General features: G+C 40.2%; 2 protein-coding genes across 4 annotated transcripts in view; one reads left to right on the plus strand and one right to left on the minus strand.

The window, feature by feature from the left end:
* DHX29 (DExH-box helicase 29) overlaps window positions 1-18,301 on the minus strand; it is a 35,151-nt gene extending 16,850 nt beyond the window's left edge. The window contains exons 1-14 of one of the 3 annotated variants that reach the window (XM_065406024.1): window positions 18,112-18,301; window positions 15,512-15,585; window positions 13,803-13,916; window positions 12,531-12,660; window positions 11,578-11,717; window positions 10,794-10,919; window positions 10,120-10,246; window positions 9,660-9,815; window positions 8,799-8,964; window positions 7,023-7,143; window positions 5,565-6,014; window positions 2,137-2,280; window positions 1,850-2,026; window positions 398-538 (exon numbers count right to left, since the gene is read on the minus strand). In XM_065406024.1, coding sequence (XP_065262096.1) covers window positions 398-538; window positions 1,850-2,026; window positions 2,137-2,280; window positions 5,565-6,014; window positions 7,023-7,143; window positions 8,799-8,964; window positions 9,660-9,815; window positions 10,120-10,246; window positions 10,794-10,919; window positions 11,578-11,717; window positions 12,531-12,660; window positions 13,803-13,916; window positions 15,512-15,585; window positions 18,112-18,301 — 2,256 coding nt within the window. Of the gene's footprint in view, window positions 1-397; window positions 539-1,849; window positions 2,027-2,136; window positions 2,281-5,411; window positions 6,015-7,022; window positions 7,144-8,798; window positions 8,965-9,659; window positions 9,816-10,119; window positions 10,247-10,793; window positions 10,920-11,551; window positions 11,718-12,530; window positions 12,661-13,802; window positions 13,917-15,511; window positions 15,586-18,111 lie in introns of all 3 variants that reach the window. The other 2 variants (XM_065406023.1, XM_065406022.1) reach the window with 2 other exon arrangements.
* A 294-nt stretch (window positions 18,302-18,595) lies between these two features.
* MTREX (Mtr4 exosome RNA helicase) overlaps window positions 18,596-22,609 on the plus strand; it is an 85,121-nt gene continuing 81,107 nt past the window's right edge. The window contains exons 1-3 of the mRNA XM_065406070.1: window positions 18,596-18,838; window positions 19,386-19,523; window positions 21,147-21,213. Of these exons, the coding sequence (XP_065262142.1) occupies window positions 18,606-18,838; window positions 19,386-19,523; window positions 21,147-21,213 (438 nt within the window). The 5' untranslated portion in view covers window positions 18,596-18,605. The remainder of the gene's footprint in view (window positions 18,839-19,385; window positions 19,524-21,146; window positions 21,214-22,609) is intronic.

Genomic DNA, 22,609 nt, shown 5'->3' on the forward strand with positions numbered 1-22,609 from the left:
GCAGGTTTAAAAGAAAGTACTTCTTCACCCAATGCAGTCAACCTGTGGAATTCATTGCCATGGGATGTTGTGAAGGCCAAAAACATAACTGGGTTCAACAAAAAATTAGATAGGTTCATGGAGGATAGGTCCATCGATGGCTATTAGCCAAGATTGGCAGGGACACAACCCCATGCTCTGGATGTCCCTAAACTTCCAACTGCCAGAAGCTAGGTCTGGACCACAGGGAATGGATCACTTGATAAGTTGCTCTGTTCCGTTCATGCCCCGTTAAGCATCTGGCACTGGCCACTGTTGGAAGATAGGATCCTGGGCTTGATGGACCATTGGTCTGACTCAGCATGGCCATTCTTATGTTCTTAAACAAGACTGTCCGAACAGAAAATATGCGTTTTACCTGATGCTTTGTGATTCCTCCTCCTTTGCTAGTAACATTTATTGTTATTTCTTCCTCCTCCTCCATGAACTTCTGACAATATTCAGAGTCCTTCTCCAGAACATAACCAATTTCCTCAATAACATTTTCCACGTGGAAAACCTACAGAATTAGTTTGAGAGGGGTAAATACAAAAAATAAACTTACATCCTTTTTGTCTTTCTAAAGCACACACTCTTAGGATTGAAAAGGGAATTTCCTACAACACTAACTAAGAAAGAAGATCCTACCGTCTACAGTAAACTATATGCTGCTCCTTAACAGCAGAAAAATGGAGTCGCGTTATATGTTGCTCCTCAACATATAGTGCCACTCCCTTTTTCTGCTCCTTCCTCTAAAAGGGCAAAGCAATATACAGCTGTTAAGTATCTATAACAATGTTAAGGAACCCCCTTCTGCACCCACCCCCATACCCAAACAGCAGCCCAGAGGTCTGTGAGGTGGGGTGGGAAAAAAAAAAAAAAAAAATCACAAGGAGATCTTTCCCTTTTCACTTATTTCCTTATTATTTATATGGAAACAAAGTGAATCACTCTATTACTTTAGGAGCGTATTAAAAAACTGAGCAAGTCAGTAAACCAAATTAACAAAGCAGCAAGAAGGATGTGTTAGAGGCTTTGTCCTTGTGTATCACAGCTTTAACAATGCTGGATCACAAAAATAAATTGTGATGGATTGTGTATTTAGTGCACTGTATGTGGTATATTAGAAACCCTGTAAGCAGCATTTTAGTTATTTTACCTTTTTTCCCCCACAAATAAAAATGAAGACAATAACAAGTAACCAATCAATGTAGTTGGTCATTTAATACTAGATGACTGGTGCACTTAATTCAGCAACAGAGATATATCAGTCAGTATTGATGTGCAGCAATTCGCATAGAATACTCCACATATATTGCTTTAACATTACTTGGCATCTCAAAGTTACTAAGTATTTGATAAAAAAATTATAAGGTGAAATATAAACAGTAAGAGGAGAGACATTTTGAAATGCTCAAATTTTCCTCACCATGAGAGCCTAACGCAACAGAACACATCAAAGGAAAATGGCAAGCGTCAGGGCCACAGAAACAGAAGGAACTTAAAATTTGATTTTCATTTATACTGCACATCTAAAAAATATATATATATGTACAATATTAAAAATGATGGTTTAGAATTTCTGTGGATGGTCTCAATTATTCTGTGGATGGTCTGAATTGGCAGAGGCGAAATATGATGTAAATCCCAGTACAGAGTTCTGTTCTTAGAACCACTGAAGCCATTCTAGGATTTTTAAAGATAAAAAGAGCTAAAATGGTTTTAAATTCAGATGAAAGACTACCTTCTCTTGCTGCTGTAGCAGATACAACTGGATGACATATTACTGGAACTTATTTGTGTGGGTAGATATAAAGAAACATTTACCTACCTCAACAGGGTAACTCCTTCCTGAAATCCTTAGAATGGGACAGTGGGTGAAATAGCTGGAAAACTTTTCACTGTCTACAGTAGCACTCATTAAAATCAAATGCAGGTCTGAACGTTTATGTAAGATCTCCTTCAGAATGATTAGCAAGAAATCAGACTGGACACTTCTTTCATGAACCTTGAATTAAAAGGATGTAAAGAGTGAATTAGTCTGAGGTATAAATACAAATAATTCCTATGAAAGATACTTCTACTTTGCTTTTGCACAATTGTAAGAGAATTGCTAACCTCATCTACAATAACATGAGATATATTTGAAAGAAGACTGTCGTCCTGCAGTTTCCGAAGCAGAACTCCTGTTGTACAGTATAATAATCTAGTAGCTTCTCCCGTTCGGGATTCCATACGGATTTGATATCCACACAAGGAATTCTACAAAACAATTTATAGGATAGTATTTAAATGTATAGCAGTGGTTTAAAATACTAGATATATCACAGATACACAAAGATTAAAATTAAGATTAAACACTGGATTCAGGCACTGCATAAACTACTAGTAAAATAGCATGGTGAATTATTTTCAGATCCAAACAAAATTTGACACAATTATTAGTTTCTACTTGATATAAATTAAGGGAGGTCTTGGACTAGAAAGTTAAGTACACCTCTACCCCGATATAATGCTACCCGATATAACACGAATTCAGATATAATGCAGTAAAGCAGTGCTCCGGGGGGGCGGGGCTGCGCACTCTGGTGGATCAAAGCAAGTTTGATATAACGCGGTTTCACCTATAACACGGTAAGATTTTTTGGCTCCCGAGGACAGCGTTATATCGAGGTAGAGGTGTATATTGACAGTTGCCAATGAGATAATTAGAATAGCACTTGTACAGCTCATATTTAAAGTTTACTATGGTCAATTAATTAAGGCAATGATTTTTTCAGTGCAACTGTATCAGCGTCACTCACACAGACACACACACACGCCCCCCCAGCAGGGCTGAATTAACTCTCCTGTGGGCCTGGGGCTATTAGATTTTGTGGGGCCCCTGTATACAAGTCTTCTTCCTAATTTAAAACAAAATGATCACAATTATGGCATCGAGGCTATTAATGCTATATTAAATTTGCCTTTTAATTAACAAAGCTGTTCTGTGGTTACATTTCAGTCTTAAAACATGTAGAATATAGTTAATTCAAAATAGCCTACTTCTTACCTTAGAACAGCTGTTATATTAGTTTCTTTCTGGGAGGGAGTTTGGGTGCAGGAGGGGATTCTGATCTGGGGCAGGGGGTTGGGGTGCAGGAGAGGGTGAGGGCTCTGGGAGGGAGTTTGGTGCAGGAGGGGATTCTGATCTGGGGCAGGGGGTTGGGGTGCAGGAGCGGGTGTGAGGTGCAAGCTCCGGCCAGGAAGCACTTACCACAGGTGGCTCCTGGCCAGCGGCGCAGCAGAGCTCAGACAGGCTGCCTGCCATATCCCCATGCCGCTCCCGGAAGCGGCCGGCTGCTGGCATGTCTCTGCGTGCCTCTGGGGGGAGGAGGACAGCGTGTCTCCGTGCGCTGCCTGTGCCCGCAAGTGCTGCCCCCACAGCTCCCATTGGCCGAGCTGCGGGGATGGTGCTGGGGGCGGGGATGGCGTGCGGAGAGGAGTGGCATTGGGCCACGGCATGCAGGCAGCCTGCCTGAGCCCTGCTGCGCCACTGGAGTTTTAGTGGCCTGGAGATCGCGATCAACTGGCAGAGGCTCCAGGATCAACCAGTCGATCGTGATTCACGGGTTGGTGACCACTGAATCATATATAATTATGGATTTATTTTTGCGGGGCCCTCCTTAGCCCGAGGCCCTGGGCTGCAGCCCTTAAAGCCCCTGCGTTAATCTGGCCCTGCCCCTCAGTATTACACATGATTTGAGCCAAACTGAAAATGTGGAAGTTAACTTACGCAATTAACTAAAAAAAAATAATCGTGATTAATTGCAGTTTTAAATCGCATTCTTAAATATAATACAATTGAAATTTATTAAATATTTTGGGATGTTTTTCTACATTTTTAAATATATTGATTTCAATTACAACATAGAATACAAAGTGTACACTGCTCACTTTATATTATTTTTAACAAATATTTGCGCTGTAAAAACAAACAAAAAGAAACAGTATTTTTCAATTCACCTCATACAAGTACTGTAGTGCAGTCGCTTTATTGTGAAAGTGTAACTTACAAATGTATTTTTGTTGTTGTTACCTAACTGCACTCAAAAACAAAACAACGCAAAGCTTTAGAGCCTACAAGTCCACTCAGTCCTACTTCTCGTTCAGCCAATCGCTAAGACCAACAAGTTTGTTTACATTTACGGGAGATAATGCTGTCCACTTCTTATTTAAAAAATAATGTATTAATTAAATTTGTGACAACTCCTTGGGGGAGAATTGTACATCTCCGGCTCTATTTTACCTGCATTCTGCCATATATTTCATGTTATAGTAGTCTCGGATGAGGACTATCATCATTTTAAGAACACTTTCACTGCAGATTTGACAAAATGCAAAGAAGGTTACCAATGTGAGATTTCTAAAGATAGCTACAGCACACAAGCCAAGGTTTATGAATCTGAAGTGCCTTCCAAAATCTGAGAGGGACGAGGTGTGGAGCATGCTTTCAGAAGTCTTAAAAGAGCAACATTCCAATGAGGAAACTATAGAATCCGAACCACCAAAAAAGAAAATCAACCTTCTGCTGGTGGCATCTAACTCGGATGATGAAAATGAACATGCGTCGGTCTGCACTACTTTACACTATTATGAAGGAGAACCCGTCATCAGCACAAACGCATGTCCTCTGGAATGGTGGTTGAAGCATGAAGGGACATATGAATCTTTAGCGCATCTGGCATGTAAATATTTTGTGACGCCGGCTACAACAGTGCCATGGGAACACCTGTTCTCACTTTCATGTGACATTGTGAACAAGAAGCGGGCAACATTATCTCCTGCAAATGTAAACAAACTTGTCTGTCTGAGCAATTGGCTGAACAAGAAATGGACTGATTGGATTTGTAGGCTCTAAAGTTTTACATTGTTTTATTTTTGAATGCAGTTATTTTTTTGTACATAATTCTACATTTGTAAGTTCAACTTTCATGACAAAGATTGCACTACAGTACTTGTATTAGGTGAATTGAAAAATACTATTTATTGTGTTTTTTACAGTGCAAATATTTGTAATAAAATATTAATATAAAATGAGCAATGTACACTTTGTATTCTGTTATAATTGAAATCAATATATTAAAAAAAATATAGAAAACATCCAAAAATATTTAATAAATGGTCTTCTATTATTAACAGTGCGATTAATTTTTTCTTCTTCGCTGGACAGCCCTATTAGTTAGTAATCCAGTGTAACAAAAAGCAAAGGAAAACGTGTTTTAAGGCAAAGGAAAGAGGTCTTTAAGTAAAATCATTCTAAACATTATGTGGCTTCCAGTATGTACAGAAAAATAAATTTCCTATAAAACCAGTTGCCTAAGCAATTAGCCATGAATCAAGTAGTAGCTTACTCTTCCTCCAGGTCCAGTTTCACAGCCCATTTCTTCACAAACTCTGGTAGCCAGACTCACTGCTGAGATCCTTCGGGGTTGTGTGCAGACAATATTACATTTACTTGATGCCCCCACATTTAACAGCAAATCCTCCAACAAGAAATGGGGCACTTGGGTACTTTTGCCACTGCCTGTTTCTCCAGCCACAACAACTACTCTATGCTTTTTAAGAGTGTCTATGATTGAATGTCTGTGTTTAAACACAGGTAACTGTTGTCGCTCCTTTAAAAGTCTCTGGTATCTGGAGGAACTTTGAAGTTTTTTAAACAGGATCCTCACAGGTTCCAAATCATCTGTGCTTGTGGTCTCAAGAGACAGTCTGTTGAAGTCCTCTTCGGAAACTAAGTTTTCCCAGGAGTCCTCTGGATCTTCTGATACTTTGGGTTTGTTTTCAGATTGCTGCTGTTGCTGCTGCTGTTTGAGTTTGTTTAATAACTTAGCAATAAAGTTATCACGAGGTTTGTTAGTTTCTAACTTGCTTTCTTCTTCCTTTTTCTTTTCAGTTTCACTCCATTCTAACCAAACATCTCGATATGGGGGAGGCAGCAACTGATGAACTGACTTTAGAGAAAACATAGAAAAAGTGACAATATGTATTATTCTGTAGTTTCACTGACATTTCACCTACAAATCAATTTAAAAATTCTAGAAGTTACCTTAACAAAATCTTTAAGAAATGAAAGACTATACCACTGATCCAAATACTTAAAAACTTCCTCTCTATAGATGCAGATTTTAATCACTTGTCTTCAGAGTCTGTGTGGGTACTTTCTATGACAACATTTTTATTTGAGACCTCAAATCTTCCCTTAAATATGTTGCTAGTATTTGATTGCAGCTAAGGAATGATTAGTTTTCCCAAATCCTACATTTAGAATAAAGATATATAAAAAAATAAAAACAAGGAAAAAAGTATATGTGAAACTTAAGGAGTATCAGTTATTTCAACAGACCATATTAAAAAAAATGTACAATAGGGATGTTTAAAGACCTTTTGCTCTTACACTGTCACAAGGATTGTACGTGAATTAATTGACTGATTGATTAAATGAAAATATTAAGTCTTCTATACTCTGATGCAGAAGTATTGCTGTTTTATTTATTTGACAACTATACTGCTAAACAGTAGACAGAAGATAATTTCTCACATTATCAAAAACTACTCCAAAGAACAACTTAAATACCAGAGCTCACTAATTCTCTCTAAATGAGCAAGTCCAACAAGTAAAAAGGGGAAGAAAGCAAGTTGCAAGTTCATATATTTGTAACCATGTTGAGCATCTGTTTCTACCTATGGGTACTACAACTGGTAGAAAATGTTTTTAACTTTTTTACAATATTTAACTGTTCCACACCATGAAGTCTTGCCAGACGTTGCGGCCTCACATGATTATGTTTGACACTTTCAATTAGGACAAGTGAACGTATAATTTACGGGGAGAATTCCAGCTTGGAAAATCTTTACTGATTCAGATTATTAAAAGATGAATATGGATATTATGTCAGCAAATAAAATCTTAATGTGAAAATACATTCCATCTTAAGAATCTAGTGTAGTAAAAATCTTACCTGTCCTTTGACTAAGTGATAGAGAGCCAATGTAGCAGCCAGATGCTGAGCTTGCATACTATCCTCTGTCACAATTGTAGGACACACTGCCATTACATCAACTGATTTGGTAACCTTAACCCTTCAAAAGATAGAAAAACCAGTTCTATAAAATCATATTTCAGACAGACATTTCTATTTAGTAGTAGGTGCAGCACTAAACCTACTATTTTTGCTTAATATGTAACATTCAAATAAGTGGAAACTGAAGGTTATCAGACAAAGAACACTACACAAATAAAATCATTAACTGTTAAGGGTTCAACATAAAACAAATAAAGAAGTGTAGTAACAGGTTTATGGAACTGATCTCTAGGGGAGATTGCAATAACCTATAGGGTTGTTTGTTTTTTGAAAAAGCAAAGCCAAGTAGACCCAAAGCACCTTTGATAAAACTTAAAGTGACCTACTTGTGGAAACAAACATTTACAGTAACCCCTTGCTTAATGTTGTAGTTATGTTCCTGAAAAATGCTACTTTAAGTGAAATGATGTTAAGCAAATCCAATTTCCCCATAAGAATTAATGTAAATGGGGGGGGGGGGGGGGTTAGGTTCCAGGGAAATTTTTTTCGCCAGACAAAAAGAATATATTTCACACACATATACACAGTATAAGTTTTAAGCAATTTAATACTGTACACAGCAATGATGATTGTGAAGCGTCGTTGAGGTGGTGAAGTCAGAGGGTGGAAGAGAATGAGATATTTCCCAGGGAATGCCTTACTGCTAGATGATGAACTAGCACTTGACTGAGCCCTCAAGGGTTAACACATTGTTGTTAATGTAGCGTCACACTCTACAAGGCAGCACGAATGGAGGGAGGGGAGACAGCATAGCAGAGAGAGAGAGAGAGACACACACACACACACACACACACACACACACACAGTGTGAGTGTGAGAGAGAGACAGAGACAAGCACTGCCCCTTTAAATATGCTGACCCCACTCTACGCTGCCTTTTTAAGAAGATCAGCAAGTTGAGAGGGCACCTGCTGCCAGCAAGCTCCCTCCATCCTGAGCCCTGTCGTGTGTCGTCCCCCACGGTGGAGATGGCCCGATGGGGTAAAGTTGCAGGGGGAGAGGGGACACCCTGACATTAGCACCCCCCTTGCACACCAAGCAGGAGGCTCTCGGGAGCAGCTCCAAGGCAGAGGGCAGGAGCAGCACACAGCAGTGGTGGGAGGGACAGCTGAACTGACCAGCAATTGCTAGCCTGCTGGGCAGCTGCCACACAGGGAACTTAGAGGAGAGGGGAGCTGATAGGGCGGCTGCCAGTTCACCCTGGTTCCAAGCCCCCACCAGCTAGTTCCAACAGGCTGCTCTTTCTGCAAGCAGTGGACAAAGCAGGAGGCTGCCGATCAACGTTATAAGGGAGCATTGCGTAACTTTAAACGAGCATGTTCCCTAATTGATCAGCCACAAAACAATGTTAACCGGGACGACTAACTGAGGAGTTACTGTACTTAGATGATGTGGGCATTATTGCAAAATATTGTATGAAAGCTTACCATATGTAGAGCTGGATAAAATTTTTCAACCAACACTTTTTTCAGTGAAAAATGCATATTCAGTGACACTGATTTTACAAATTTGTGTAAAATTTGTCAAATTGCGTCAATACCCTCCAAAAAGTAACAAGTATGTATGTTTAGAGTCATTCAATTAAATGGAAGCAGCTAGAGTTTAGATAGTTAAATGAATCAGTAGAAAATTCAGCTTTACTAGAAGTACATACCTACATTTCCAATATCTACCCACCGGAACTTTTTCAAAAGAAGGATTTGGACTCTTGGGGAAATTTTTCCTGCACCAATCGATCAAAAACTGTTTAGGAGATTTACCAGTCCAACTTCGAGCAGTGTAGTCAAAATTCCTTACATCTCGAGGTTCCCTTTTTTTCACTGAAATGGTAGAACAAAATTTACATTATTTTAGATGTTCACATGGAGGCTCCAAACTTTCTTAATTCTTGAATGAACCCAAAGTAATTTTCTCTTGACCTAAGCATTTTTAGAAGAAAGTAAAATTTTTTAGAAAGACTCTGCATTTATATTTAGTAAGTACAGATACTAGCCACTGTCAGACACAGAATACTAGCCTGGTTCAGTATGGCGACATCTATACTTAATCTTAATTATAGCAAATCTGGCATACAGCTATAATTCTTTAAAAGAATACTAGATTTGATCTTGGTGGTTCAGGACCAATATAGGATATCACTCATCCCGAATAATAGTCAAAGGTTTCAATTAAAGATCTTTGTTGAAGGAAATTAACGTCTGACTGGTGACGCAGTGAATCAGCACATTAGCTTTCCATCTACAGAAAGATGTATTCAAATCATGATCTGACTCATAAGTGACAATTAGTGGGGGGGGGGAAAAAAAAAAAAAGCTTTAAAGCTGCTGTGCTACAATTAATATATTGCTTTTAAAGCCAGCTGGGAAGTTAAATTGGCTCATCCTATCTTCACTGTAATCCAGGGTTTGGGGTCCCATACCATACAGAAGAATGCACAATCCAGGGGCCTTTACAAATCTTTAGTTAATTGGAGTACAGTAAATGAAGTTTGTATTGTTCTTAATTTCAATCATACCCTTCTCTTCCTCTGCAGCAGCTCCAGATTTTTCAAGCAAGTTCAGGTTCAAATGAGCTTCAGGAGGCAAAGGCAATTTTTTCTTTTCATTTTGTTGTTGGTTTGAAATTTTTATAGCTGGATTAAACACAGGATGTTCTTCTAGTGCTGCCATTTCTGCAAAAGGAAACAGGTGCTGTTTTTTCTTATGTGCTTACCACTCATCCTTTGAAAATGTGACAGGTTGGACAGCCAGAAATGCACCCAGTAAAATCAGTTATTTTTCAATATCTTGGGTCACACCAAAAAGAAATTCTTGCAGGTCTGCAATTCATGCAATGATATGAAACCAGTTAAAAGGTACTTAAGTATCATCTTAAGGAGATTTTTCCTAATAGTTGATAGATTTAGCAGCAAAAGTATGACTGTACAATTAAAAATGTAAGTTATTAAAAGGTACAGATAATTTGAATGTCCATACCATGCTGAATTCTTCTTATTTTTTCTTGTGCTACCTTCTGGCTTTGCTTGTCTTTATCTTGCTTGGAGGAACTTGCCTGTTCCTTTGCTTCCAAAAGCTTTGTAGCCAAATGCACATATCTTTCATTCTATTCCAAACAAGATCATTAGTTACATCCTGGATATTTTGCAGGTGAAATTAATTACAAACTACATAATAAAGCATATTCCCTCCCAAACCCCCGTCCACACCAACACAATATTTATATGAAAGAAATCCTTTTGCAGGAGAATGAACAATTCTAATTTCACAAATAAAGATAAAAGGCTAAATATTACTTTTCACAAGGGCAGGAATGGAAAACAACAATTATCCCACTTGCTTAAGTCTCTCAGGGGACTGCATTTTCCTTTCTAGCACTATGCAGCAAAAGTTTTGCATTCAACACAAAAACAAAAGGGAGAATGACTTAGGAAGCATTACTTCTAGAAGGTTTTTTTTTTTTTTTTAAACCCTCCTCCTTCTGCCTGCAAATCTGTCAAATCTACAAAAATTAAGACAATGATTAAATCAGTTATTCAGCCCTTGATTTTCAACAAATACATACATACAGAAGAGCCAGAGTTTACACAAATACCACATGAAAACTGCCATTTGAAAGAAAGACTCCCTACACAAATCGCTCTCCGGCTTACAGGGTCAAACTTTTCTTCATCTTCTGCGTTTTTCACAGACTCGCTTTTCTCATCATCACTCTGTTGCTCAGCATACTGCAGAATCCATTCCTTCATACTCATCTCTTTGTCTTTCATGGTATCTCTCTATTAGGAAGAGCAGCCAGGATTAAAAAGATAATTGTAAAGGAAGCTGAAAAGGTTTAATCGCTGTTTTGGTCAATATTTGAGAAATGTTGCTTGAAATTCAAAACAATTAAAAAAAACATCACACAGTTTATATATATGCCTTTTTGACGGTGAGATAAATGTTTTACAACCACTATGGGGGAAACAGGGAAGGGAGGGAGAGAGGGTTATGTGGGGAATCTTGATTAAGATTTGATAACTTATGGTACTGGACTCCTAAACCACAGAGGCAAACTTATATAGCACAAATCAATAAAAATTACATCCAGGTGTATGTGTTGTTCTACAGAATACAGCAGTGGTAAATGGAATTAATGAGTTGTGGGGGCTGGAGAGTAGGAGATTTAACTGTACTGGGACTTGGTATTTTTTCCAGCAAGTCAAATGTTACCACCAAAACTTCATAAAACTTTCATTTTTTGAGCTTCAAGTGAAAAAGGTTACATCTTTACAACCACTACACTCTAGAGAATAGAAATCCTTCTATGTACTTGAAATTACTGAACACACTGGATGGGATTTTCAATAATGTTCTACGTTGACATAACTCTGCTCCTACTAAAGTCAGTGGGAGTTTAACCACTGAAAACTCCTTCCCATAATTCCACAAAGTTACCTTTATTTCAGGTCCATCTTCCTTCTTTTTGTTGTTTGGTATCTGAGGAGTTTCACTCCGTGGCACAGGAGAACGAAATTTTGCTCTAGGTTTGTGTTGCTCTTCTTCAAACTGCTGACTGAATCCTTCAGGTAATGCATCTTTAACATAAAATGTAATTCCAAGTAACAGGGAAAAAAAATAACTTTCAATGGCGCTGGGTGCAAACTAAAAATAAGAAATAAACACCATGTAGGACTGAATCAAACCCAGGTGTTGATATTCACCTGAGCAGATACTGATTTCTGCTTATTATACCCATTCTGTAGATGCATAAATGGAGGTAGAGAGATTAAATGACTTGCCCAAAGTTAGGCAGAAAGTCCGAAACACAGCTAGAAAAAGTAACAACTCTGCACCTGGTTCTAATTGCTACTAATCCTACTGAAATAAACTGTTACTACTATGTAGCATTTTCATACCCCAGTGATTTTCTATCTTTATGTATGATTTAATGAATTTCCTTTGAGCCTTCTGAGGGACACTGTGGTGCCAAGATTTCTCTGCTGCAGAGTGCTCCTTCAATCTACAATAGGAACGTATTTCCACACCATCTGCAGTGTTGTCGAAGCCTTGTTGGTTCTAGGATATGAGACACATGAGGTAATATCTTTCACCGGACCAAATTCTCTTTCACCAGCAGATGTTGGTCCAATAAAAAAAACCCTCACCCATCTGGTCTTTTCTATACCGTATTTTTATGGAAACAGTTTTTCTATAGACTACCTAATGGCACTGCTAGTGAAAGAAAATGGAAAAAGCAAAATCCCTGCTCTAAAGAATAAGTGGTACCATACACTGTCATAATCACTAAAAGCAAGACAAAAACTTGCTCAATAGAAATCAGTTACAAAAGATTAAAAAAAAAACAAAACTTTGGAACCTAAAAGTCACTTCTCAGGTATGATGCTTACCATCAGAAAGATTTAAACAAAGCCAGTCAAGTGCAGAGTGAAGATCACCACCATACAAAATTGTATTTTTCATAGCTTCCTCAATGTCCTCAGTCTTAAAAGAAAATCCTTGCAAAGCCATATATACATCCTACAGATAAAGATAATTAGTACATTTTAAGAAGGAAATTGATTTAAGTTGTAGAAATAATGCCAATTTAGAAAAAAAGTTTGTAAAATTCTGAAAAGATAAGAAATTTGGTATTAAAAAGATGCAAACTGCAAAGGTACAGGCATCAGAAAGCATACTAAAGAATAAACAAAATTCACTATTTAAGATTATTGTTAAACCCCATTTAAAATAAAAAATAATTTCACACGCCTAACCAACCAGAAAGACAAGGGTGGAAATCTCCATCAATGATCCAAAGACTGCATTGTGATGAGCATAATTCCAGGCCACCTCCAGCTTTTGGAAAGGGGAGAGTTCTGTCCCTAGATCCTGCATGGGGACTCCAGCTTTGTGTTATTAGGTATCTGATGGGAGTGGAGCATCACTCCCATCAACCTGCTAGACGGGAACAGGAGTTTGTGTTTCTTCACTCTCACATCAGGGCTTCTTGGTTAGGATGAAGGGTAGGAAACAATTATTCTATTCTTCATAGCAGACAGGAGGCTCGAGAGAGGAAGAGTCTGGGGTAATCTGCCCCGCCCCTCAGCCTCAATTTCAGTCCTCTGCTCCGGAGTAAGCTTAATGTGCTAATTGCATTCCCAAGCATGAAACTGACATTACTTGACAGTTTTACGGCTCCCATAGGGATTTGAACTGCAGCAACAAAGGCACTAGAGCCATATGCATGCTCAGGAAAACACTGCAGCTATTTAAGTTTGGAAGGTTCTTTGTCACCATAAGAACTAGAACTTCTTAAAATGAAATCTTAAATTCTGAAAAAATAAGTGGTTTACAGTCATGCTTGCCAAGAAGAGTTTCCCACTCACCACTGGAGTTTTCAAGCCCTCATGTTCCACTCAAATGATTACTTATTTCACCTCACACCCAAGCATCTTCAACTATTGACTTACATTGGGGAGGACATTCAACTGGCCAATTACATTTGATATCTGAGATTTTGAAGAGTTTTTAACAAAATTATGTTATACTGTAAAATGAGAAAACTTGGCTTACACCAAATACTAAAGTAAAAGTGACAGAAAAGTAACCTATTTACTATCACTGAATAAATGTTGATCTAGAGAAAAAAAAAAAAAAAAAAAAAAAGATTTATACTCCACCTGTAATTTTTTGGCAGTAAGTCTTCTAGAAATCATTCCCTTGTCATCACTTTGCTTTTTGTGCTCATTGATTACTCCAATAATCCTTTTTTCCAAGTTACTGTTAATCACTACCTGTGGAGACAGATACTATTCATTATAAACTAAATAAAATCTTACAAAATATAAACTAAGATACACTACAACGTCAGAGACAGACAAGAAAAAAAGAGATAGGAAGGCAGAAGACTCCTTACCCACAAAACCCTTTATTTTTCCAATTCAAGCCTACTTTAGGAAACCTCTTATGTGTATTGTTGGGCAAGATACTAGCAGAAGATTGAATATTCTCTCTCTCTTTTTTTTTTTTTTTTTAAGTTATGATGCTCTCTTACCTAAATTGTGGAGAAAGCTTTCTCTATCAAAGAGGGGACCTATTTTGCTTTTAGGGAAATGCAACACAAAGACAAAGAACTAGGACTTAAAAAAACAACAACAAAAACTGTCAGCTATCTGAACATACAGTAGCTCTTAGAGAGGTTTAAACAAGAGAAATATACAGATCTGCTTGAGCACCACTGAAACCTTTAAGTGAGACCTGGGCCTCCATCTTAAAATTTAAAGTTTTGGTTTTAGTTTAAACCAAAAAACACACATTCAGCTCCAAAACAGCGGGCAGTCAGCAACTGAATATTGCAGATAACTACTTTGTGACTGGCTCTGTGAAATAAGCAAATGGACTCGGTTCAGTTCCCGCTTTGCACCCTTGCTAGCAGTCGCTGCAGACTCAAAGAATTGAAAGGATGTAGAAAAAAACCTGTACTCTCACTCCAAAAAAATAGCAGAGGCAGTTTCAGCTAACAAGAACATGGCTTTTGTAAAGAAATAATGCCCTGTACCAACCAGATCGCTCAAGTCATATTATATTAATTTTGTATTGAGACAAGTTGTAACATCATCTTTGACATGTGACAATACTAATTTGAAAAAAACCCAGTCAAAACAAGTGATTTGATCAGGCCACAATATTTGGCTATTTTCAACATCCTTTGAATACCTGTCGTTTATAGACTATCGACCAAATCCTGCTTGCCCTTAATCCCCATGTCAATCTTATTGAAGCTGCTTATGTAAAAGGATTAGATCTTACATAGGTAACAAAATCCTGTCACGGACACAAAGTTTATATCAATAAGAGATTAAAATCCTATAAAAAACCCACCACCAAAAGAAACTGGTTTTGCACAGCTCTTTGGCATGCAATATATTTTTACAATACACCAAAGTTAATTTCAGAGATCAAATATTTTAAAGTTCACAGAATTATATTTCAAATCAGATAAAGTTTCCTCATGATGAAAATACTAATATGTCTTGACTGTTTTCTTGAAGCTGCTCCACCTATCACATAAAACTCAACAGAAAGGATGTCTGCAGATTTCTAGAGTCCAGTATGCTTTCATGTGCTACAGACTAAATAACAAGGTACGAGGAAGAATGGGGGAGGGATAGCTCAGTGGTTTGAGCACTGGCCTGCTAAACCCAGGGTTGTGAGGTCAATTCTTGAGGGGGCCATTTAGGGATCTGGGGCAAAAAATCTGTCTGGGGATTGGTCCTGCTTTGAGCAGGGGGTTAGACTAGATGACCTCCTGAGGTCCCTTCCAACCCTGGTATTAAAAAAAAAAAAAAAAAAAAAAATGAAGCTGTTTTTTCTTGAAAGACATACTCACTTTAAGGATAGATTTATCCAGATTTGCAGCAGCACTAGAATCAGGTGTGGAACCAAAACTGTAGGTTTTTGGACCTGCAAATTCCAAATAAATATTACTTAAATGAGCAAAGCAGATAGGAATATAATTTAAATGATCTAAAGCAGAACACATGGCCTACCTATATTGTAAGAGAAGGTATATAACATTTTTCGATAAATAGATGGATATATCCAACCCTTAAGTAACTACTTTATTTCAGTAGTTGCTTGCGAATTAATACATTTTTCAGGTAGAGGATTTACTGCAACTGAAATTTTTAAGCATCTTGTGGCATATGGTTTGATTGGGATTCCATAGTGTTTGGTAGACACATAGTAACTCTGGCAAAATTTTCTAGTATTATAATCTTCTGGATTATACTTTCTGTTCGCCTCCCTATTCCAGAGTTGACTTTTCATATAGACAGGGCCCTACCAAATTCATGGCTATGAAAAACTCATCACGGACTGTGAAATCTCATCTCCCCCCGTGAATCCGGTCTTGTGTGTGCTTTTACCCTATACTATACAGATTTCACAGGGGAGACCAGTGTTTCTCAAATTGGGGGTCCTGACCCAAAAGGGAATTGCAGGGGAGTTCACAAGGTTATTTTAGGGGGGTCGCAGTACGGCCACCCTTACTTCTGCACTGCCTTCAGAGCTGGGTGGCTGGAGAGCGGTAGCTGTTGGCCAAGTGCCCAGCTCTGAAGGCAGCGCCCTGCCAGCAGCAGCACAGAGGAGTGGCAATACCATACCAAGCCACCCCTACTTATGAGTTGCTGCCTTCAGACCTGGGCAGCCGGACAGTGGCAAGCAGCAGTGCAGAAGTAAGGGTCGCAATACCATGCCATCCATACTTTTGCAGTGCTGCTGGTGGCAGCTCTGCCTTCAGAGCTGGGCTCCTGGCCAGCAGTTGTTGCTCTCCAGCTGCCCAGCTCTGAAGGCAATGCTGCCACCAGCAGCAGCAGCAGCAGCACAGAAGTAAGGGTAGCAATACCGCAACACAGACACCCCCCCCCCCAACTCCTTTTTGGGTCAGGACCTCTACAATTACAACACAGTAAAATTTTAGATTTAAATAGCTGAAATCATAAAATTTACGATTTTTAAAATCCTATGACCGTGAAATTGACCAAGACGGACCGTGAATTTGGTAGGGCCCTACATATAGACTACGCAAACTGAGACATCTTACTCAGATCTGCTCCCTGTATCTATTCCGTTACAAATGCAAAAACCAGCAGTCTACCAAACTACCAGGATCATCATTCCAATGCTCTGCTTTCTAAACCTATTGAGCAGAGAGTCCATGTTTAAGATATACATGCTTGTTAACCACAGCCATCTATGGAATTAGCCCTAGCTCCATTGGAGTCTGCTTCTGTAACGTTCCACGTTGAACAATAAAGGGAGGCTCATGTGTGTAGGTTACAAAACTTTCACAAGTAGTGGAACTTGACTGGAACTCACTTCCTGAAGAGCTAAGAACAACCCCAGAGCTAACCATATACAGAACTAAATGTCCAATTGGTCAGTTTAGTGTTAAATCATATTCTTCATATGTATAAAGACATACAATACTCCTATTCACAGAAAGCTCTTAAAAAAATTAACCTCCCAGTGGTTAGGAAAAACACAAGATATTGTTTATATTTTTAACTGGAAGGTGCTCAGATACTACAGCAATAGAAGCCCTATAACTATCCAGCTCGTTAGATCTGCAGATTTTACTGAATAAAATAAGTTTTTAATGCTTTTTATTCCTATGAGCCCTGGAAAGCCAGAACAGTTGGTGGTAAGTGAGCTGGATACTATTCCTTCTTATGTGTTATCAGAAACGTTTACTTCAGTACCAAATTCTGCCCACAGAGACACTTGTGTAATGCTGCAGAAAGAAGACAAAGGGGCTGCAGAGGTATCACTGAGGGTGATGCTGACTGCAGAACGCCCATTACTGGTAATCACAGTGTTGGCAATTCATATGGTTATGGGAGGCTCTTGCTCTTCCTAAAGCTCCAGCTCCTTTGATTAAAACTCAATCTCAACTTTCATTTTAACAACAGCGTTGAGCCCTCATGGTTGTGGGTGGAAATCTAAACCGTAAAGGCAACCCCCATCTTCAAAGTTTATTTTTTATTTAAAGCATCCTGATTTTTCAGTCAATCACCTGCTCCGTGTGGGTCCAGCTCAAGATTTTGGAACCCTTACGTTGGGGCTGCCCGTGCTGCAACGAGGAATACAAAAAGCGGGCTCCCAGGCCAGCTCTAAGTGCCCAGGGAGGTCCCAGCAGCAGCCCTGACTAAACCCGTCCTACCGCGTGTCCCGACTGCACCTCTGTGCCCTTAACCGGAGGGTGACCGCGCCCGTCTCCGCGCCTGAAGGGGGGTTTAGCGCTGGGCGGGCAGCGCCCGAGGGGTCAGACCAGTGCCCGGTGCTGCAGCTGGGGACCCGCGCCGGAGCCTCCCCCTAAGCGCAATGGCCTGTGGGGCAGGGAACGGCGCGCCGAGGGGGCAGGCGAGCGGCGCCGGCCGCGTGCGCCGGGGAGATAGATGGGAAAAGAGGGACCCCCGCCGGCGCTACCTTGCTTGACGCGGGGCTCCTTGGATACCAGGGCCGGCCTCACGGCGGGTCTCTTGCCCGCAGCCTCCCCGGCGGCTCCGGACTCGGCAGCCGCTTTAGCCCTGGCAACAGCGGTGGCCGCGGACACAGCGGCGTGAACGGCCCCGGCCCCCGCGCCGCCCCCCTTGTGCTTCTTGTTCTTGCCGCCCATAGCGCCCGCAGCAGAGGCGCCGCCTCCGAGTCCGCACGGCAACGCAGCCGGCCGGCCCCGCAGTCACAGCGCCGGACTTTTTACATCCGGGTACCACAGAGCCGCACACAACGCTAGGAGCAATGTTCTGATTGGCCAGCGCCGCGCGCTTGCTGAAACTCTATGGTCCTTGCAGCCACTTCCGGCCAAAGGTCACGTTAGGATGCTGATGGCGCCGCGATGTATTGTGGGAATGCTTGCGCCTGGGAGCGCGCTGTATTGTGGGAGAACATCTCTTCTATCTCCACCCGTGGGCTGGGCGCCTATGGGATTTCCTGCCCGGTGCAGCCCGGCTCGTGCCGCGCGCCTTCCCCTTCCGGCGCAGTGCAGGGTCGGAGGAGGAGCAGGTCTGTGGTGCGCGCGGTGCGCTGTGGGACAGGCTGCAGCGATGGCGGACGCCTTTGGAGACGATCTGTTCAGCGTGTTCGAGGACGATTCCGCCGCCTCTGGGGCTAAGAAGGGCAAAGCGGCCGCGGCCGAGGCTGCCAGCAAGGCCGGGTGAGAGGCTAGTCGGCGCGGCCGAGGCTCTGCCCTCGGTATAGCCTCCTCCTCTCCCCGTCCAATGCCGGCTCGCACGCGTGGGGACCGGGGTTGCGCTCGTCACCACGGCGGGGGCCGAAGAGAGAGTCCGGCTCCCGGGATGCAGCGCTGCTTTCCCCAGCGGTGGGGCTGCCCCCTCCCCCAGGCGGTACTGGGAGTGTTGGCCACAGGCCTTGTTTATATCCGTTTGGGGCAGAGGCGGCCCCTTGCCGCTGTGGGGTTAGTGGGGATTTACATCTGTGTTGGATTTTGGCCCCAGTACGCTTAGTGCGGTACATACACACGGTCTCTCCCCCAGACAGCTTGTGATCTCCGCCAGGAGCGTGAGGCTGAGGTGGGTTTGGCATTTTCCAGAAGCCATTGGGGAGATTTTTTTATGCTTTGTAAACAGCATTTTCTACAAACACGGGTTCCCAAGCTCTACTCCACCGTAGTTAGCAGAGCCATTTCCCCCCTTTAGAGGTATTTTAAAGGCAAATCTGAAATCTGTTTATTTGCATTACAGGAAACGCTCAGATGGCAAATCTCCAGCAGGCTCTACGAACATCCCAGGGAAAACCAAAAGAGAGGCAGAGGTTGATAGCACAGATTATGCCATTTTTGGAAAGAAATCCAAGATGGAGGATGTTTCAGATGATATTAAGTAAGACATAATTTGTTATCTGGTATAAGCAGAGTGTTTGCTGTTAAGGTGGTCTGAATTATATCACAAGTTGAGGCTCTAGAGTCAGGATTATTTAAATGAATGAGAAAGCTTGGGGAAGTTATTAAAGAGATATGTAGTCATACATATCTCTAGTCAAACTTCTCTCAGGGGAGAGTAGTTACAACATTGGCGATCTTAAAATAAAGTTAAAATAAAATAAAGAGATGTAAAGGTGGTGACTACAACAAACAAAAATGGCTGGTGAGGTTTGAATGGCTACTAATAAGTGTTGCCATTGGAATTTGGTCAACGGGTTATTGGTTGAAGCTACCTTAAAAGTGATGAATGTGTGGCTTGTGTTTTATAGAAAGGGATGGGAAAATGAGAGATGCACAAGGAGGCAGCTGCTGGTCAGCTTACTGAAACAAACCATTGTCTTTGAATGATGGACAGTGGAAAATGGCGTACAGAGGAAAGAGCTGTGGGAGTATATAGAGACAAGATAGTGGATGGGGTATGGTCATGAAAAGTGCTGAAGACCTGTGATCTTGTTGTGGCTCTAGAAGTGGATAGAGGTCTTTTAAGACCGAATTTTCTTTGTGCTTGCTAGGGGTAAAATTAGTCAAAGCATTCTGAAAAGATTAGGATTTAAGTGTGATGGATTCTTGCCCACAGTGTTCAAACCACTATGCATAGTGCTGGCCTCAGAAACTTAGAAAAGGGTTTTGTTTTGTGGGGGTGCATACTAATTTTACTAATGCATTTTATATATAATAACTTGAGGGGTGATTCCTGCAGCCTGTTGCTTCAGTGGAAGAACCACCTAGCCACTTGTGCTATGGTCTATATACATTTTAATTTTTTTCCAGTGGACTAAGTCAGTGGAGGGTTTTGCATGCATTTTGGGGAATTTTTTAACTTTTATTCTTTGCAAAAATTAATTAAATGCTGCAGTATCACAGGGAGATAACAAGTCCTGCATTTTACAGATGGGAAACTAAGGCAGAAAGCCTGTGATTTGACCAAGGGCAAAAAGTCCATGTTGGAGCTGGGAGAATATAGGAGTTCTCTGTTCTTAGTCTTGTGCCTTTACCGTTAGGCTACATCACCTGTCACATTGTTGAGGTGTCCCCTCCTTATTGTCATAAGTGGGACTGGTTCCGTAGCAAAGGAGCTTGCCAGCTTCAGTTCAGGCTGCTGCGTGAGAGGCAGTTTAATTTCTGAGGTACAGGCACTTTCAGAAATCAAGAGGGGAGTCTTGTGAGGGGGGATCTGAAAACAATAGTATACACACCATGCCTATACTTTGCTTTGATCAGTTTTGAAGACCGTTTGAATTAAGAGGCTTTCAGCATATGCTGACTGCTGCGAAGGTGGTGTTGATAGAATAAGGCAATTTTTATGATTTATATAATTCATTTTAAAAATTATGTTGCAGATCCAAAAATGGTGGTTAAAGTATGTTTGTTAGCAATTTTGATACCCCATAATGGTTTTGGTATTAGTTCCCTCTGTCGTAATGTCATCTTTTTAAATGTTTAATTTATTGATGTAGGAATGAGATGTAGAAATATGACCTCAGTATAGTTTGATAGTACTAGTTAACGTTTCTTTATTTAGTCTGGCAGACCTGATGCCGAAAGTAAAGGTGCAAGCTGTTGAGACTGTTGAAGGTTGTACACATGAGGTGAGCACCGTAAGAGCATTTATTTTATGGTGTGTAGAATTTTGTTTTATATGAATGTCTTGTCTTTCACCTTTTTGAGTTACAACTTTCCAGTGAAGCTCTTTAATCTTTCTGCTATAATCATTACTATCTTAATTTTCTGTTTGGTGTTTTTGTACTCTCTACATTTCTACACTGCCTTTCATCTGTGAATCTCAAAGCATTTTATGTTAACGCTTACTGAATACTCATAATGTTTTTCGTTCTCTGTAAAAGATAGAAAAAATGTCCTTGTAAAGGCTTAAATTCTAAATTAGGCTGTATCTTTCAGAGTTGCATTCTGATATCACCAATTAAGCTTCTCAACATCCATTTCAGTGATATAGAGCTTACTCAACCCACTTCTGCTGTTAAACTTGTAAGAAAGCAGCTGACCATAGAAACTCTTAAGTCTCTACAGCCCATTATATTTTTATATTTTTATATATATATGGTAGGCTACCATTCATTTTCTGTGTCTGGAAAGTGCCTAGCGGATTACAGTTGCTGTAATGATAATTGAACCTATCAATGAAATGCAGCCACATTTGTGGTGGAGTGCAGCTCTTCAACAGTGCGTGATAATACTACAGAATAGTACAGGAAATGAAAAGAACTCATCAAATCATTGTAGACCTAAATAAGGCTTTTATAGAAAACAGTGTTGTGCTAGTGCATGATAGGCAGAAAGTGGAAAAAACTAGTCTGTTTTCACTGTTTGTTTAGCTTGAGTGTCATTAACACTGAACAAAGTTAATTAGATTTACGAAAAATCTTTATTAAAAAAGATTATTGGTACTGCTGGTGACTTTTAAAAAATATATAATTGTTCTTTACATTAATGTCCCTTTAATAATCTAGTTCTAATTAAAATGGGTGTAAAATGGATGGAATAGATTTACCTGATCTGGTATTTAGCCAAGACATCATATTTAAAATCCTCTCTGGAGTTATGAAAATAGTTGTGTGTTTGTAAATATGACTACTGTGTAGTGCTGCGAATGTAAACTACTCCCAGAATTCTGCACCACTACACAATGCAGAATTTGCACAGAATTAATGTTCCCCTCAGAATTTTATTTTTTCACACACAATTTGTGATTTACACTAAAATGCTTCCTTTTTCCAGTTTGCATGTTTCAAATGCAAAATATTAGTTACGTATACACCCCTAATGTCATTGCACGCACATCGGCACGCCTGCTGTGTGAGTAGCGAGGCTTGATGTATAAACCTCATAGTGTACTATTAAGTTAAGTTGGTCATCACATGTTTATGAAGCAGTCGATAAAATGTCAGGACAGTCTGGACAAAGTACTTCCCAAAGTAGCCAGATGGGTCCCGATGAAGTTACCAAAGGGTGAAGGGATATTTGTTT

This window comes from Emys orbicularis, chromosome 6 (assembly GCF_028017835.1).
Source record: "Emys orbicularis isolate rEmyOrb1 chromosome 6, rEmyOrb1.hap1, whole genome shotgun sequence".
Classification (NCBI taxonomy): Eukaryota; Metazoa; Chordata; order Testudines; family Emydidae; genus Emys; species Emys orbicularis.